Source organism: Perca flavescens, chromosome 21, assembly GCF_004354835.1.
Source record: "Perca flavescens isolate YP-PL-M2 chromosome 21, PFLA_1.0, whole genome shotgun sequence".
Classification (NCBI taxonomy): domain Eukaryota; kingdom Metazoa; phylum Chordata; class Actinopteri; order Perciformes; family Percidae; genus Perca; species Perca flavescens.
In genome coordinates, this window is record NC_041351.1 from 7,323,435 (window position 1) to 7,339,590 (window position 16,156).

Genomic DNA, 16,156 nt, shown 5'->3' on the forward strand with positions numbered 1-16,156 from the left:
CACTGTCGTGCCAATAATGACAATAAACCACACCCTCCGGTGTAATATTGCTTAATTCATTACATAGACTTGACGTAAAATGACTGAGCCTTGAATGTTGGTGATGAACAGATTATTATTATAATGATTCATATTTAAAATAGTCCTTAATTAAAACCCTACAGTGAATACGACCAGCAGTTTTTGAGATGGAAAAGATATCAGAAGTTTTTTGATGCTGGCCTACGAGCTCGTAGTTGGTTTGACTGATTCCAGGCTTAAAACTCTTTGTATAAGCAGTTGCTAAAATGAGCATTTGAATGCATGGGAAAATCACTTCTGGAACTGCTGGGCGGTCACTGTTAACTCACCACCAGTGTTGGATTGTCCTCCTGTGGCCCCGACACGTCCATCTTCCACGGCAGCCAGCAGCGAAAAGGGCAGATTGCAACTTGAAATGTTTGAAATAGCTTGGTCAACACAGTCTACAGGCTTCATTCTAATACAATACATTTTCTATTTGCATTTAAATAATTTACAGTCGATAATAAAAAACATGTAAAATTGTATACATTGGAATTTTCAAAACATTGTAGTTTTTGCACTCAACACACATGTGTGCATTGATTAATTCCATTGTCATGAATGTCATACTACACATACAGAATACAGATACAGAAATGACATGGAATGAGTTAATGTGCCTTTGACACAGCAGACGTGTTGAGAAAAACAAGAGGCATAAATGGAAAGAGCAATTTAATAATACCATAAAAGAAGGATGATATGATGAAATACCAAACAAAACACCAGAAGTTCCTCTCTGGAGATAAGATAAGATAAGATGGACTTTATTAATCCCGCACTGGGAAAATTCCTGTCTTTCTTCTCTTTACAGCCTCCTTCAGAAACATTGTGAGGTGTGAGACGGGAGTTTCATATTGCAGTCTGAGAACGTCACATATCATGTGACTCAGGCCACAGTCACTTCCATTTTCACTTCGGGGAAGCACTTTCTTTTTATGCCATGCTTGGAATGTGGACACTGCAGTCTTTTCATCATTTTTAATCGCGATTGACAAATGTTATTAAACCAATAAAAATCCATTAATGGTGGCAATAACAACAAATACAGAATAATCTTTTTTTAACACATAATATTTTCCAACACAGAGAGTCTGCAGACTAAATTAAAACTTAATAAATACATATAATGTCTTGCCTTGAATCTCCAAATTACAAAGAACTAAAGTGACAGATTTAAATAAATAAATGTCAGAAAACCCCCACTTAAAAACAACACTAAATTACCTAACTTGCTGATTGAGTTTGTTTGATTTGATCAGTTGGTGTGAGTTTGTGAGAGGTATCACATGTTCCTGCATGTCGTTTGATTTGATCAGCTGGTGTGAGTTTGTGAGAGGTATCACATGTTCCTGCATGTCGTTTGATTTGATCAGTTGGTGTGAGTTTGTGAGAGGTATCACATGTTCCTGCATGTCGTTTGATTTGATCAGCTGGTGTGAGTTTGTGAGAGGTATCACATGTTCCTGCGTGTCGTTTGATTTGATCAGTTGGTGTGAGTTTGTGAGAGGTATCACATGTTCCTGCATGTCGTTTGATTTTTACACATCTGAAAAATCTGCATACCTTTTGTTTATGTGACAGGAATAAAAACAACAACCGTTTGCTAGACAAAATATTATTTTTATTGACTATAACATAAGAAACGTAACATTTTGCTCAAATCAGAGTTAAAAAATAAGCATGTTGATCAGCATAAATACATGATCAATAAAAACACAAACAACTCAATAGTAAATACATCAATATGTTAATGAATAGATATGAATAGATAGTGAATTGATAAATAGAGACTGCATGTGAGAAAATAAATTAACACATAGTTAACGTGACAGATTTGAGTTGGGCAGCAGAGATAAAAGTAAAACCAGCTGTTCTGCTCTGATCAGATGGGTTTTCATTTCCTCCCTGATCAGCTCACAGGCTTCAGCACTGTTAGCCTGCCCAAGGGGGTAAGCTTCGCTTCAGAACTCAAACCTCCTATGGCGCCATTTTGATGCTACAAAACGATCACATCCCGTTAGCCTCCCATTGACGGCCATTCATTTTGACGTCACTTTGACAGCGAATAACTTTACATCTGAAGCATTTAAAGACTCTATTTGTCCATTGTTTATTTATAAAGAAACACGACAATGTATAAAAGGCTCCATTACCTTGTACCTCACGTTATGGCCTCTAGCAGACATTTTTGTAAAAATAGGCTAACGATTGTGTCATAACCAAGTGACTTACTGTCGCACAGTAGAGGAATTACCGTATAGTATAGGAGAAGCTCGGCAGTTTAGACTTACATTAGCTGTTTAGGTTTAATTACTAATGTTAACTAGCATTTTAGTTAGCAATAATTAGCCTGTGCCCATGTTATCTCCTTACATATACCTACACTCTCCGTCTCTGCAATATTGGGAATGATTGAGATTTCTCTTGGCACAGCTACCAGAAGACTTACAACTTTCAGACAGGTTGCAGTAACGCACAGCGCTCACCAGAAAAGTACTTCTAATATCCTTCAGGGTCTCCGTCCAGAGCAACGGGATCTGTTGGTCCAGTTTATATACTGTCTATGGTCCTACCAGACTCTCGTACATTTCATTTGTACAGAGAGTCTGGCCACTCTCCACTGACAAGTATGAACTTCCTTGAAGGTGGCTACTCTGGTGAAGTTTAAAACTATTGGATCTGCCCAGAGCCACTCTGGATCTGCCATAACCAATCGCTAACGTTTGGTCGTGACGTCGGCTTAGCATCGCTAGCGTTCGCCTTAGCCAACTCCTTCACCACTAACAGAGCGAGCTGGAAAATCAAACTTTTCCCAAACCCCGTGGGGAGGAGGGCCACAACATCATGGCCACCAACACAACTCAGCAAAGATTGTTCTTGCTCGGGCTTTAACTTCTGGATATTCGGCAGCGTTGCCACAACGGACCGAATGGCTTCGCTCCCATGTTTCTCCGCCGCCATTACGGAACTACAACTCAAACTAGCGCACAACCTCAACGTCATCGTTCTCAGCCACTCCCTCTGTTCTCTGATTGGACCAGTAAAGATTTACCCGGAGAAAACCCGTGAATATACCGCAAACTCAGACGTCCTGAAGGAAAATGAAAATTGAGTGGAAGTACGTAGGAGGGGCAAGGCTACCATAAAATACTACATTCTAATACAGCAATGCTACATACGTTTGATCATCACACAGAATGTGTCTGATTGGACAATTTTGGGAGTAACATGGGAATATTTGCGATTTTTAAAACTCTATATACAATTTGTTTTTCGTGATTGAAATCCATCTTGTTGGTTTACATTTTTAATTAGTTCTATTTTAAAATGTATTAATTTAAATATGTCAGTTTGCTTGTTTTGTATGTTGGAGATTTGAGGCAAGAAATCATAGCCTATGTATTTATTTAGTGATAATGCAGTCCGCAGGCTCTCCATGCGATGGAAATGATCTGTTAAAACACGATTATTCTCTGTTTGTTCATTAAATTACAGAATTACTCGACAATTAGAGCCAAATAAATGCCGAGATAGGACAATTAGTTAATTGTTAGCACCATTTCTCTTTAGATCATTCTTAAACTCTGTCAAGGCTATAACAGTCAGAAGCAACAGAGATGTTATTACAAATAATATATGAGATATTTTATACTCTGCTGTGACATTTAGCAGCTGTATATCTTTATATTGCAGTCATGTCTGAATCACTGACAAATTAAAGCTCTATATACAGTATGCTCAAACATACATTAATTTAGTCGTCCTCAAAGCCTCATGGGACTCACAGATAAACATGTTGTTGTTGTTTTTTTAAGATTATTGTTTTGGGCTTTTCCGCTTTTAACAGACAGGACAGCTAGGTGAGAAAGGGAAGAGAGAGGGGGAAGACATGCAGGAAATCATCACAGGTCGGACTCGAACCTTGGACCTATGCGTCAAGGCATAAACTCTATGTATTGTATATATGCGCCTGCTCTACCAACTGATCTAACCCGGCCACCCACATATACACGTTAACTGACCTAAAACTTATTTCCGTCTTTTAGGGTTTGGCGATTGAGACGTGTGGAGGAGATCTGTATGAGGATCTCTGTGTGTACGCCCAGCCTGAAGGAGCTGAGGCCCCATGGGAGTGAGACAGCCTCACAATAACTTGCAAGTTCTTGATTATAAAAGTACAAATATTATTATCTCTGACGTGAGAGTGTGATATATCTACATTTTTGTGCATCAGAGCCTGAACAAGGCCCTTCTTATTTCTGTTGTTTGATTATATTACAAATATGTATTCCTTTTGTTAATGTAACGAGGAGAAAAGCAATAAACAAGTCATTATATAAATAAGCAATAAATAAATAAATACATAAATTAATGAATATGACAGAAAATACAGGTTTTAGTCATCTTAGCCTAGACCAATACATGATCAATACATACACACACAACTCAATAATAAATAAATGAATATGTTAATAAACAGATAAATAGAGACTGCATGTGAGCAAATAAATTAACACATTGTTAACGTGACAGATTTTAGTTGGGCAGCAGAGATAACACCAGCTGTTCTATAACAGCAGCTGTTCTGCTCGGATCAGATGGGTTTTCATTTCCTCCCTGATCAGCTCCCAGGCTTCAGCACTGTGGCCCTGCACACACAAATATATCAGAATTATTAAAGCATAATAGATACTATAGATAGATAGATAGATAGATAGATAGACAGACAGACAGACAGACATACACTCTATCAGACTATATAGATAGATAGATAGATAGATAGATAGATAGATAGATAGATAGATAGATAGATAGATAGATAGATAGATAGATAGATAGACAGACAGACATACATACACTCTATCAGACTAGATAGATAGATAGATAGATAGATAGCCAGACAGACAGACTTACCATTCGTTTCAGGACATGGCCTGAGAGTCTCTTGAAATACATGTGCAGCTTCTTGTTCTTGTGGCTGTGGCCCCGAATCTAAATCAATTACAAGGAAAAAATATATTTTAGAAGTTTGCATCCCATATACGCCTATTTACAGACATGTAACCCTGGCACATGTGTCAGGACTTCAATGTAACAGGAATCCAATTAAAGTTATACTTACACAGGATTTGAGGCCATCAGCCTGCTGGGTTACAACAATGAGAAAGTGGTCCACTGTCTTCTCCTCCCATGATGCAGCGCTGTGATCCTCCTCAAACAGGGAAACCATCTCCTCCAGAATCTGAACTGTGAAACTCAGTTTGTCCTCAGCCTGGAAGAAGAAGACCATTCTCAGATTACAATAGGAACAGATCTATGCCACTTTTTTAAGCAGTTGTTCTGGAAAATATTTAGAACTAACAAATATAATAAGCCACGCTTTTCTTTGAAAATCAAGTCATGTCTTTTGATATTTAAAAGAAACGTTGAGGCTGACTTACTGATTTTTTGGACGCCTGGCTGTATAGATCACTAGGGAAGTCCACTTCATCCTCAGTGGTGTTAGTGGAATTATTAGCCTGCATCACACACACAAACACACACCATGAAGGAAACAGACAGTAAACTTATTCAAAGACTTTAAAGAATATTTCAAAGAAGTCCACTTACCATCGTATCTATTAGCTCCAAAGAGTTTGTACTGTGCTGTCTGAATTTATGAGTCATCCATCTGCAGCTCAGCGAGGAGCCTGCACTGTACAGACTGAGAGACAGGCACACAAAGAAGATCCCGTTCAGCATTGTTAAAAAGGTACAAGTTGTCTTTGTAAGGAGCAAATACTAATTTATCTTGTAAAGCAGTTGTTGTGTGGAGCAGAGCTGCAGAGCCATATTTATACGGCAGGGACACCTACCTATTTCATTTTCCTAACCTAAACATTGAGGTGAGACGCTTTCGCGGGGAATCCTCTAACACCTGCGGAAATAACACTGAGGTGCGGTTTTCACTGGACACAGGCCTACATGTTTAATGACACACATTTCGGATTTGAATTAGCAAACTGATGAAATAAGTTTCCCACGATAAAAGCATAAACAAATGTCACGGCAAAGCTAAAATATCACTCATTTAAATTATTTAAATTAAATATAAAAAATGAGAACTACTGCATATTGAAATATTCCATAGAAAATGCCTATTTTACCACCTAAAAAAGAAGCCTAAAAACAAACACAGAGCTCACTCTTCTGGAGAAATTAACATTTTTATATTGGAAGGTATAGGATAATTATAGAAATATAATAGGGATTTTTTTAAGGCCAAATAATGTACGAAATTGTAGACACCCAAAATCAATTGTTCTTGAATGGAATCCCTGCCATTGACAATGATTTATGGCTATTTTAAAATGTATATATCTAATGTTACTTTACAGTGCATTTTCGGATTTTGCATATCTTAGGCAAGGTTTTGATGCAGTCGTTACTTCCGCTTTTAGTCTGCACGCTCTCTAAAGTGATGGAAAATGTATTTTAAAATCAATAAATAAATGAAGCACCCTTGTGTTATTGTGATTGCATCATTCGTTCTGTGCGGCTTCCTATTAATCATTAAGCAATACAACCATAGATGCGATCTCCCTGCGTCCACTATAGGTGCCATAAAAGGGAAGTTCCCACAGAGTGAAAATGAAAGCAGCTCCGTGATTGCGGCCGGCCTTCTGACGCTCCTTCAGATGAATTGGTCAGTGACATTTCACCTTGTTTTAACCAGAACATTTGGACGTGAGAACCAGAGAGGGGGGATTCTCCTTCGCCGTGTATTTAATTTACAGATTAGAGAATATTTCCATCTTGGTATAAATCAATATGCAGGCCTAAATCACATTGTATTTTTATATATTTTGTATATTTCTTTAAGGGTGATTTTATTGTAATTTGTATAGGCCTATTTTCAATGTGTGTGTTTTTGCATTTCATGTGTATTTATATTCTTCCAAAAGCCCATAAGGACAAGAGTGTTGGCGAGAGATCTTCAACAGTGGGTCCGGGACACCTAGGGGGTCCTCAGAGTTACTGCACTGGGGCCACCAAATTAGCCTATTTTTTAAGAATTTCTCGACATTTTTTTCTTTCTTCCAAAAGTTAAACTACTATATTATTAGCAAAGATAATTCTGCTATTTGTGATTTTTACACAACATTGATTACAGGCTTATTGGCCTGTAGGTATAAGGTAGATTTTGGCTGCCTTGCACGTTATTATAGGCCCAGTTTAATATGCAATATAACATACATTGAAGGGTATATCAAACTAATGATAAACCCTATATTATGGTTAAATAACGGCCACAATTCTTCTTTTCTAATATTGTCTCTCACGTCATCTTTATGGCGTGTTTGGTATATGGACACTCTCAAATCACTTCTACACTTTTAATCATGAATGTTAGATTATATCATACTTTATAGAGAGCCTAAATTATTAAACTATGATTTCAATAACAAACAGAGAATAATCGTGTTTTAACAGATCATTTCCATCGCATGGAGAGCCTGCGGACTGCATTAATACTAAATAAACACATCGGCTATGATCTCTTGCCTCAAGTCTCCAATACCAAACAAGCAAACTGACATATTTAAATTAATAAAGGTTCAAATAAAACTAATTAAAAACGTAAACCAACGAGATGGATTTCAATCACGAAAAACGAATTTTATATATAGCTTTAAAAATCGCAAACATATTCCCATGTTAGGCTTCTCCCAAAATTGTCCAATCAGACCAACCCCGATCTGCGTACTGCAGTCAGGTGCAATTGATTCTGTGTGATGATCAAACGTATGTAGCATTGCTGTATAAGGATGTAGCATTTTAAAACTCAGTATTTCAGCTTAATATGCAACATTACCTTATTATATTGTGGCATATATTTCAATACAACGATAATACAAATCCGAAAAGTGACCGTGTGACGTTACATAGGTATGTAGAGGTTTCCCGCGAAAGCAGCTCACCTCAGTGTTCGCCTGTATACGTTAGGAAAATGAAATAGGTAGGTGTCCCTGCCGTATAAATATGGCTCTGCAGCTCTGCTCCACACAACAACTGCTTTACAAGAGAAATTTGTATTTGCTCCTTACAAAGACAACTTGTACCTTTTTAACAATGCTGAACGGGATCTTCTTTGTGTGCCTGTCTCTCAGTCTGTACAGTGCAGGCTCCTCGCTGAGCTGCAGATGGATGACTCATAAATTCAGACAGCACAGTACAAACTCTTTGGAGCTAATAGATACGATGGTAAGTGGACTTCTTTGAAATATTCTTTAAAGTCTTTGAATAAGTTTACTGTCTGTTTCCTTCATGGTGTGTGTTTGTGTGTGTGATGCAGGCTAATAATTCCACTAACACCACTGAGGATGAAGTGGACTTCCCTAGTGATCTATACAGCCAGGCGTCCAAAAAATCAGTAAGTCAGCCTCAACGTTTCTTTTAAATATCAAAAGACATGACTTGATTTTCAAAGAAAAGCGTGGCTTATTATATTTGTTAGTTCTAATATTTTCCAGAACAACTGCTTAAAAAAGTGGCATAGATCTGTTCCTATTGTAATCTGAGAATGGTCTTCTTCTTCCAGGCTGAGGACAAACTGAGTTTCACAGTTCAGATTCTGGAGGAGATGGTTTCCCTGTTTGAGGAGGATCACAGCGCTGCATCATGGGAGGAGAAGACAGTGGACCACTTTCTCATTGTTGTAACCCAGCAGGCTGATGGCCTCAAATCCTGTGTAAGTATAACTTTAATTGGATTCCTGTTACATTGAAGTCCTGACACATGTGCCAGGGTTACATGTCTGTAAATAGGCGTATATGGGATGCAAACTTCTAAAATATATTTTTTCCTTGTAATTGATTTAGATTCGGGGCCACAGCCACAAGAACAAGAAGCCACACGCTCTTGACACGTATTTCAACAGCCTCTCAGAGATTCTGAAGCAAATGGTAAGTCTGTCTGTCTATCTATCTATATATATAGTCTGATAGAGTGTATGTCTGTCTGTCTGTCTGTCTGTCTGTCTATCTATCTATCTATCTATCTATCTATCTATCTATCTATCTAGTCTGATAGAGTGTATGTCTGTCTGTCTGTCTGTCTGTCTGTCTATCTATCTATCTATCTATATAGTCTGATAGAGTGTCTGTCTGTCTGTCTGTCTGTCTATCTATCTACAGTATCTATTATGCTTTAATAATTCTGATATATTTGTGTGTGCAGGGCCACAGTGCTGAAGCCTGGGAGCTGATCAGGGAGGAAATGAAAACCCATCTGATCCGAGCAGAACAGCTGCTGTTATAGAACAGCTGGTGTTATCTCTGCTGCCCAACTAAAATCTGTCACGTTAACAATGTGTTAATTTATTTGCTCACATGCAGTCTCTATTTATCTGTTTATTAACATATTCATTTATTTATTATTGAGATGTGTGTGTATGTATTGATCATGTATTGGTCTAGGTAAGATGACTAAAACCTGTATTTTCTGTCAGATTCATTAATTTATGTATTTATTTATTTATTGCTTATTTATATAATGACTTGTTACACAACCAGTATTTTTATAAATATGTTCTTGATCTACTCTTTTATTTTTTTATACCTGTAAAAGCCAATAAAAAAGAAGACTTTCTCCAGCAAACGGAAACTTGTTTATTGCTTTTCTTCTCGTTACATTAACAAAAGGAATACAGATTTGTAATATAATCAAACAACAGAAATAAGAAGGGCCTTGTTCAGGCTCTGATGCACAAACATTTAGATATATCACACTCACACGTCAGAGAAGTCCATATAAAAAATACACAACACTTTGAATTAAACAAGCACCAAAAATGCTGAAATGTCAGCTGTCGAGTCTGAATTGTAGAATTGTTCATTTACATTTCAGTGGACTTCAAATCACAACTGATTATTCACTCCAGTGTTACTAAATAGCATAAAATCAACAGCACATGTAGAAAGCGTTTTAGAATAAGTCGTTGCACATTTAGAAACAAACATTGTACTAAAGGAAATGACTAATCTCCACTAAGGACTCTTAACACCGTAATATTTGTACTTTTATAATCAAGAAGTTGCAAGTTATTGTGAGGCTGTCTCACTCCCATGGGGCCTCAGCTCCTTCAGGCTGGGCGTACACACAGAGATCCTCATACAGATCTCCTCCACATGTCTCAATCGCCAAACCCTAAAAGACGGAAATAAGTTTTAGGTCAGTTAACGTGTATATGTGGGTGGCCGGGTTGGCTCAGTTGGTAGAGCAGGCGCATACATACAGTACATAGAAGTTAATGCCTTGAAGCATAGGTTTGAGTCCGACCTGTGATGATTTCCTGCATGTCTTCCCCCTCTCTCTTCCCTTTCTCACCTAGCTGTCCTGCCCGTTAAAAGCGGAAAAGCCCAAAACAATAATCTTAAAAAAATAATCTGTATATGTGTGAGTCCCATGAGGCTTTGAGGATGACTAAATGTGAATGACTAATGTATGTTTGGGCATACTGTATATAGAGCTTTAATTTGCATAGTCAGTGATACAGACATGACTGTAAGATAAAGATATGCAGCTGCTAAATGTCACAGCAGAGTAGCTGACATTTAAATATCTCATATATTATTTGTAATAGTATCTATGTTGCTTCTGACTGTTAGAAGCCTTGACAGAGTATAAGAATGATCTACAGAGAAACGGTGCTAACAATTAACTAATTGTCCTATACCTCGGCACAGTAAATCCATGTTTATTTGGCTCTAATTGTCCAGTAATTCTGTCATTTAATGAACACGTCAGACATTGTAACAGAGAAGCTTGTTCATGCATTTCATACCAGAAAGCTTGACTGCATCCTCCCCCATGCAGTCTCCAAAAAAAGTGCTGGAGTTTTTAAAGTGTCTGTCAAAAGCTGGCCTTTTTTTTTTTTTTTTTTTTTTTTACTTGCTTTCACCCTAAAGCTTCTACAACTGTATTTTATTGTTGGTACTTTAAACAACATTTTTGACTGTATAGGTCATAGCAATAAGGTTGTCTGCCGCCTCTTGTTTTATTCTTTCCCTGTATGTTAATGTAAAGCACTCTGAACGCCAATTGTATGAAAAAGTGTTACATGAAAATCCTTCATCCATGATTATTACAAGAAGCAATAAAGAGCAATTATTTTCTATCTATTTTTCCACCCACAAATGATACTTTTAACGTTATTCCATTATTCTTACAAAGAAAAGTTCAGCAAACTAGAGGTAGCCTATAAACGAAAAAAAAAAAACCTGAGGGCATTATTGACAGAACAAGATATTATTGTGGTTATGAGCTCAGCGGTGCGAGGAGACGGTGTGTCCTGCTGTTTGGGGCACATGTATTGTTTTTATCTAAAAAAAAACCACCCAGCTGTGATGTGTGTGGTTCACCGTGACATCATGTCTTCACAAAAACGACCCGTGAATGACCACTTATGACAAAAAGAAATGACCTTGTCTTTGAAAGTAGTGGATGTAACTGAGTGTACTTACTCAAGTGACGTACTTAAGTACAAATTTAAGGTACTTGGAGTTTACTTTTACATTTGACAACTTCAATTGTATTCCACTAAATCTCAGAGGCAAATATTGTATATTTTACTCCACTACATTTGTCTGACAGCTTCAGTTACTTTACAGATTACAATTTGTAATCTCCTTCCTGTCCAGCGGAAACCATGTACCTCCAAATTTGTTGATTTTGTTTGTGATAAACTGAAGGATGAAGTGTTCCTTTATGTGTTGAGAACATTCTCCTCCTTCTTAAGCTGAATAAAGTCTTTAAAAAGCCTCTTGGATCAGCTGGAAAACGTATCCACAAAGCTGAAAACAGGGCTGTTTTTCTGACACCATGAAAAGTTTTCAAACTTTTTTAGAGATACGTGGTGCTCACAGGACAGAGACGCTACAAACATATGATGATCTTATAGAATATGATGCATCGCTGTAGATTAAACTACCCCGCAGTATATAAAGGAGTTAAAATTAGCACAACCTTAAACATCTACAGTAGGAAGATACAACATACACATTAATGCAGCATTAATATTAATCCAGAAACATCAGGTATTGACAGGGACCATTTTACTGCACAATGAGTACTTTTACATTTGATACTTTAAGAACATGTTGCTGTTAATACTTACATAGGTTTACTTAAGTAACGTCTTGAATGCAGGACTTTAACTTGTAGTGGAGTATTTTCACATTGTGGTATTAGTACTTTTACTAAGGGATCTGAGAGTACTTTCACACCACTGATCTCTGATGAATAGGTGAAGTGTAGAATGAAAGCATTCCAACAAACCTCATAGATGTGATCAGTTTCAGGCTCCTCATATATGATGTCCCTCTTTCCCAACTGCTGAAAAGGATACAGAACAAATGAAAAAGAGAAAATGAAAGAGTTAGCCCCAGTTATTGATAAACCCACTGTACATAATAAGATGTTTATTTAACATAGCACCTTTTACAGAACAAAGTCACAAAGGACTTCACAAGAGTAACATTGTTTAAAATAAGACACTTGATATGAATAATAAGCTGCTGAACTCCAATAGCAAATCAGCAGCAGAGCAGAGGTGCAATAAATACACCAGCACTTTTTGCACTTTTCACTTTAATTATTACAATTAATTCTTAGGATGTTGTGTTGTCTGTGCTGTCATGTGTGTCCTTCTTTTGTGTCCTTGGACGCTTTGTTGATCTTATGTTTATGTTGATTTTATTTTATTTTATGTTGATTTTAGAATGTTTTTTTTCTGTTCCATGTTTATGTTGTGAAGCAACAGATTGTGGCATTATGTCCAAGACAAATTTCCCCTCAGGGACAATAAAGTGTATTCTATTCTATTATAATGTTATGTCCATCCTGAGCTCTCTCACTAGCTCTCTCTCTCTCTCTCTCTCTCTCTGTAGAGTTGTTCTGATACCAATAATGATAGCTATCATATCACATCCATACAGAGTTAGTAGGCCTAGTTTACAGCTAAAACACACTGAAAGAAAAAAAAAGATGAACATCTCTACTCTATTCCATCTAATTCCGGTGCAATTAAACTAAGCAGTGCAGTCAGGTACAGCACAGATTTGCCTCAAGTGTTCTGTTCATCTTGTTGCTCACCGGGTATCGTTTGCGTAGCAGTAAAGCAGCAATAAACACAGCCAACACCAGGCCCTGGAGGACGATGAGAGCATCCTTCATCTTGGTCCTGTACAGTGCTCGGGTAACGTCAAAGGTTCCTGTGAGAGGAAAGATGTGTGTTAGCGGTGGTGTTTTAAGAAGTGAATTCTTAACTGGTATGTTGTCCTAGCCACTTACTGGCAACTTGAACTGCAGTCCCAGGTCCCCATTTATCGTTTAACTTGCAGAAGTACACTCCACTGTCATTGATTTGTAAATGACGGATGGTGAGGACATTTTGGGTCTTATTGTAGCTATGAGAGGAAAACTTTTCTCCTGCCATTATTTTCAGTTTGCTTTTAGAGTCGTATTTATCGGCCTTGTACCACTCCACCTGTGGGTGTGGGGGTTCCTCGGAGAACAGACAGTAAATGACCACATTGCGTCTGGGCTTCAAACCATAGAACCGGGGCTTCTGGGTAATCGGCACAGCAGGGTTTAGGGCCACTGAGCAGAGAAAAAGAAAGTCGAGTTACAGCAGCAGTTACTGAAAATCTCAAACACGTTTGTAGATAATTTGGCTATATCTTGTTCACTGAATGCCTCAAATATGATGCTGGCTTTGACATCATTACATTCATTATTTATTTTTGTATTTAATTGATTAATAATTTGGTCAATACAATTTCCAAAAAAAATGCAACAAAAAAAGCCCATCACAAGTTCCCAATCCAATCCACTTTATTTCTATAGCACATTTTACAACGTTTCCAAAGTGCTGCACAGAAGACTCAGAACATACAAACAATTCATAAAAAAAAAAAAAAAATATAGAAAGAATAAAAGAAAGAATAAACACCACAGTGGACCACATAACTGACACAGAATTAAAAGCCAAAGAATAAAAGTGTGTCTTTAGACGTGCCTTAAAACACTCAACTGTAGGGGCAGTTCGGACATGGAGAGGCAGGGCATTCCAGAGTTTAGGTCCAACCACAGAAAAGGCCCTGTCCCCCCGAGTCTTAAGTCTTAAGTCTTGACTTGGGGACCACAAGCTGGAGCTGGCCCTCTGACCTCAGTGTCCGCGCTGGCGTATAAATTTAGATGAGGTCCGAAATATATGTTGGGGCCAGTCCATTCACAGCTTTAAAAACAAACAATAAAATCTTGAAATCAATCCTAAAACTAACAGGGAGCCAATGCAAAGAGGCAAGAATTGGAGTTATATGCGCGCGCTTTTTGGTTCCTGTTAAAAGTCGGGCTGCAGAGTTTTGGACTAGCTGTAAGCGTGAGAGTGAGTTTTGATTTATACCGATATAAAGTGCATTACAATAGTCCAAACGAGAAGAAATAAAAGCATGTATAGCTTGTTCAAAACTCCCAGCTCCACATTACTTATTTTGTCCAAAGAAAAGTAAAAAATAAACTCAAAGTTATAAACTTTACAATGACATAAAACACAGAAAAGCAGCAACTTTGAATTTTGGAGAACCAAAGAATCTGTGTCATGTTTGCTTAATAAATGATATAAATAAATAAATAATTTTCTGATTTATCAATTAATCAACTAATTGTGTCATCCCTAAACAGCAGGCTGTTATTCGAAGGTGAGACAACATTGAGTTATCACACGGACCAGTGATTTATTATATATCGACGGTCTAAACTAATGCTAAAACAATGTATTAATAAGTCGATTTATGGAAAATGAATCCAAAAAACATTTGGATAATCATTAAGGTCATTTCTCAAACTAAAAGTTAGCATACAGTAATACAGCTTCTCAAATGTAAAGATTTACTCCTTTCTCTGTTTTTTTTTAATGCTTGTTCGATAAACAATGAATCCATTTACTTATAAAAAACATTCTACTCGTAATCAAAATAATCAATAGTTGCAGCCGTGGATTAATCAACCAATCATTTTGAGGATCGGTAGTCATGTATTTGTCACCTACAGGCAGTAAAAAGTAAATCTGTGTATACATTTTGGGTTATTAGAGTTAATGCATTGGTTAATTGTGCATTGGTCAATTATCCATGTTGGGAATGGGTAGTTCATGTAATGATTTTTTTAATGTTTACAATATGTTTTTAATCTTTTTCTTCTCATCTCCATTATCTTCCTCTAAAACGGACCACACATCTGAATTAAAGTAACCTGGTGGTCAGTTGATATCGTGACATAACTTACCTAGGTTATAATAACCTAGGTAAACTATACAGTATATTAAAATAACCAGTCTTTGTCTCAGAAGACAACTTCCTCTTTCCCCCCCAGATGGCCAGGAAGTAATGGTACTCTGGAGTCAAAAATAACATGCAAAACACTTGTAAGCATTGTAGCTGTGGTTAAACACGCATTAAAAAGTACAATTAAATGACTTCTTTAACAAAATATTGCTGTAACAGCACTCAGAGTTTTACTAATGTTAATATTTAGCACCAAGACTGTAATTGTTGTTTGCATCATTTTCATTTTTCAGTCACTTCATCTTCATATCATATTGCAATCAAAGTTTACACTTACCTAAGATATTGATCAAAGCAAGCCCACAGCATCCAGCCAGCAACCAGTGCATGGTGACATGCGAAAGAAAAATAGATTTCAAAAGCTGATGTCCGCACGAAAAAGTCTAAATCTCTCTGCAGGCATTAAAACGTTGTGAACAAGGAGAAGTATCTGTGGGTGTGCGGTGTGTTACCATCACACAGGCAAATAAGGGGAAGAGCACTGTTACGTAGAACCCAAAATAACTCTGAACAACCCACACTTTTAACATTAAACACCAGTTTCATTCACATCCAATTTTTAGTGACAAATGAAACAACATGGTAACCTGAACATTACGGGGGTTTGAAAGACATTTGGAGGGCTTTTGAGACAATTTGTAGGATAACAACAAACATTCACGTGATACATTTTTCAATACTCCTGCCCAAAGGCGTAACTTAGG

At 37.2% G+C, this 16,156-nt stretch overlaps 3 protein-coding genes across 10 annotated transcripts; 1 reads left to right on the plus strand and 2 right to left on the minus strand.

The window, feature by feature from the left end:
• Window positions 1–4,523: 4,523 nt before the first annotated feature.
• LOC114548191 (interferon a3-like) lies at window positions 4,524–6,047 on the minus strand. Of its 2 annotated transcripts, XM_028567994.1 has the most exons (6): window positions 5,922–6,047; window positions 5,677–5,770; window positions 5,508–5,585; window positions 5,189–5,338; window positions 4,981–5,058; window positions 4,524–4,715 (listed from the first exon to the last, which is right to left on the minus strand). In XM_028567994.1, exons 2-6 carry the CDS (start codon window positions 5,731–5,733, stop codon window positions 4,635–4,637), a joined length of 444 nt encoding a protein of 147 aa, XP_028423795.1. In that variant the 5' UTR covers window positions 5,734–5,770; window positions 5,922–6,047; the 3' UTR covers window positions 4,524–4,634. The 2 variants fall into 2 exon arrangements, with proteins under 2 accessions (XP_028423795.1, XP_028423794.1); XM_028567993.1 differs by lacking the exon at window positions 5,922–6,047 and having other exon boundaries at window positions 5,677–5,915.
• Window positions 6,048–6,730: 683 nt separating this feature from the next.
• LOC114548188 (interferon a3-like) lies at window positions 6,731–9,705 on the plus strand. 6 transcript variants are annotated; one of them, XM_028567984.1, is made up of 7 exons: window positions 7,610–7,851; window positions 7,996–8,065; window positions 8,217–8,310; window positions 8,402–8,479; window positions 8,648–8,797; window positions 8,928–9,011; window positions 9,286–9,705. In XM_028567984.1, exons 3-7 carry the CDS (start codon window positions 8,254–8,256, stop codon window positions 9,364–9,366), a joined length of 450 nt encoding a protein of 149 aa, XP_028423785.1. In that variant the 5' UTR covers window positions 7,610–7,851; window positions 7,996–8,065; window positions 8,217–8,253; the 3' UTR covers window positions 9,367–9,705. The 6 variants fall into 6 exon arrangements, with proteins under 6 accessions (XP_028423783.1, XP_028423782.1, XP_028423785.1 ...); XM_028567982.1 differs by lacking the exons at window positions 7,610–7,851; window positions 7,996–8,065 and adding an exon at window positions 6,731–6,751; XM_028567981.1 differs by lacking the exon at window positions 7,996–8,065 and having other exon boundaries at window positions 7,607–7,995.
• Window positions 9,706–9,726: 21 nt separating this feature from the next.
• Window positions 9,727–15,877, minus strand: cd79b (CD79b molecule, immunoglobulin-associated beta). Of its 2 annotated transcripts, none has more exons than XM_028567979.1 (5): window positions 15,730–15,877; window positions 13,399–13,707; window positions 13,201–13,319; window positions 12,385–12,438; window positions 9,727–10,254 (listed from the first exon to the last, which is right to left on the minus strand). In XM_028567979.1, exons 1-5 carry the CDS (start codon window positions 15,779–15,781, stop codon window positions 10,165–10,167), a joined length of 624 nt encoding a protein of 207 aa, XP_028423780.1. In that variant the 5' UTR covers window positions 15,782–15,877; the 3' UTR covers window positions 9,727–10,164. The 2 variants fall into 2 exon arrangements, with proteins under 2 accessions (XP_028423780.1, XP_028423779.1); XM_028567978.1 differs by having other exon boundaries at window positions 12,385–12,441.
• Window positions 15,878–16,156: the final 279 nt, after the last annotated feature.

Excerpts from the sequence above, each read along its gene's own strand:
- LOC114548191 (XM_028567993.1), bottom strand. The coding sequence starts at position 5,808 with ATGCTGAACGGGATCTTCTTTGTGTGCCTGTCTCTCAGTCTGTACAGT. Across the intron at positions 5,339-5,507 it reads GCCAGGCGTCCAAAAAATCA|GCTGAGGACAAACTGAGTTT; the intron begins GTAAGTCAGCCT and ends TTCTTCTTCCAG. Across the intron at positions 5,059-5,188 it reads CTGATGGCCTCAAATCCTGT|ATTCGGGGCCACAGCCACAA; the intron begins GTAAGTATAACT and ends TAATTGATTTAG.
- LOC114548188 (XM_028567980.1), top strand. The coding sequence starts at position 8,089 with ATGGCTCTGCAGCTCTGCTCCACACAACAACTGCTTTACAAGAGAAAT. Across the intron at positions 8,480-8,647 it reads GCCAGGCGTCCAAAAAATCA|GCTGAGGACAAACTGAGTTT; the intron begins GTAAGTCAGCCT and ends TTCTTCTTCCAG. Across the intron at positions 8,798-8,927 it reads CTGATGGCCTCAAATCCTGT|ATTCGGGGCCACAGCCACAA; the intron begins GTAAGTATAACT and ends TAATTGATTTAG.
- cd79b (XM_028567978.1), bottom strand. The coding sequence starts at position 15,781 with ATGCACTGGTTGCTGGCTGGATGCTGTGGGCTTGCTTTGATCAATATC. Across the intron at positions 13,320-13,398 it reads GACTGCAGTTCAAGTTGCCA|GAACCTTTGACGTTACCCGA; the intron begins GTAAGTGGCTAG and ends TTCCTCTCACAG. Across the intron at positions 12,442-13,200 it reads TGCTACGCAAACGATACCCG|CAGTTGGGAAAGAGGGACAT; the intron begins GTGAGCAACAAG and ends TATCCTTTTCAG.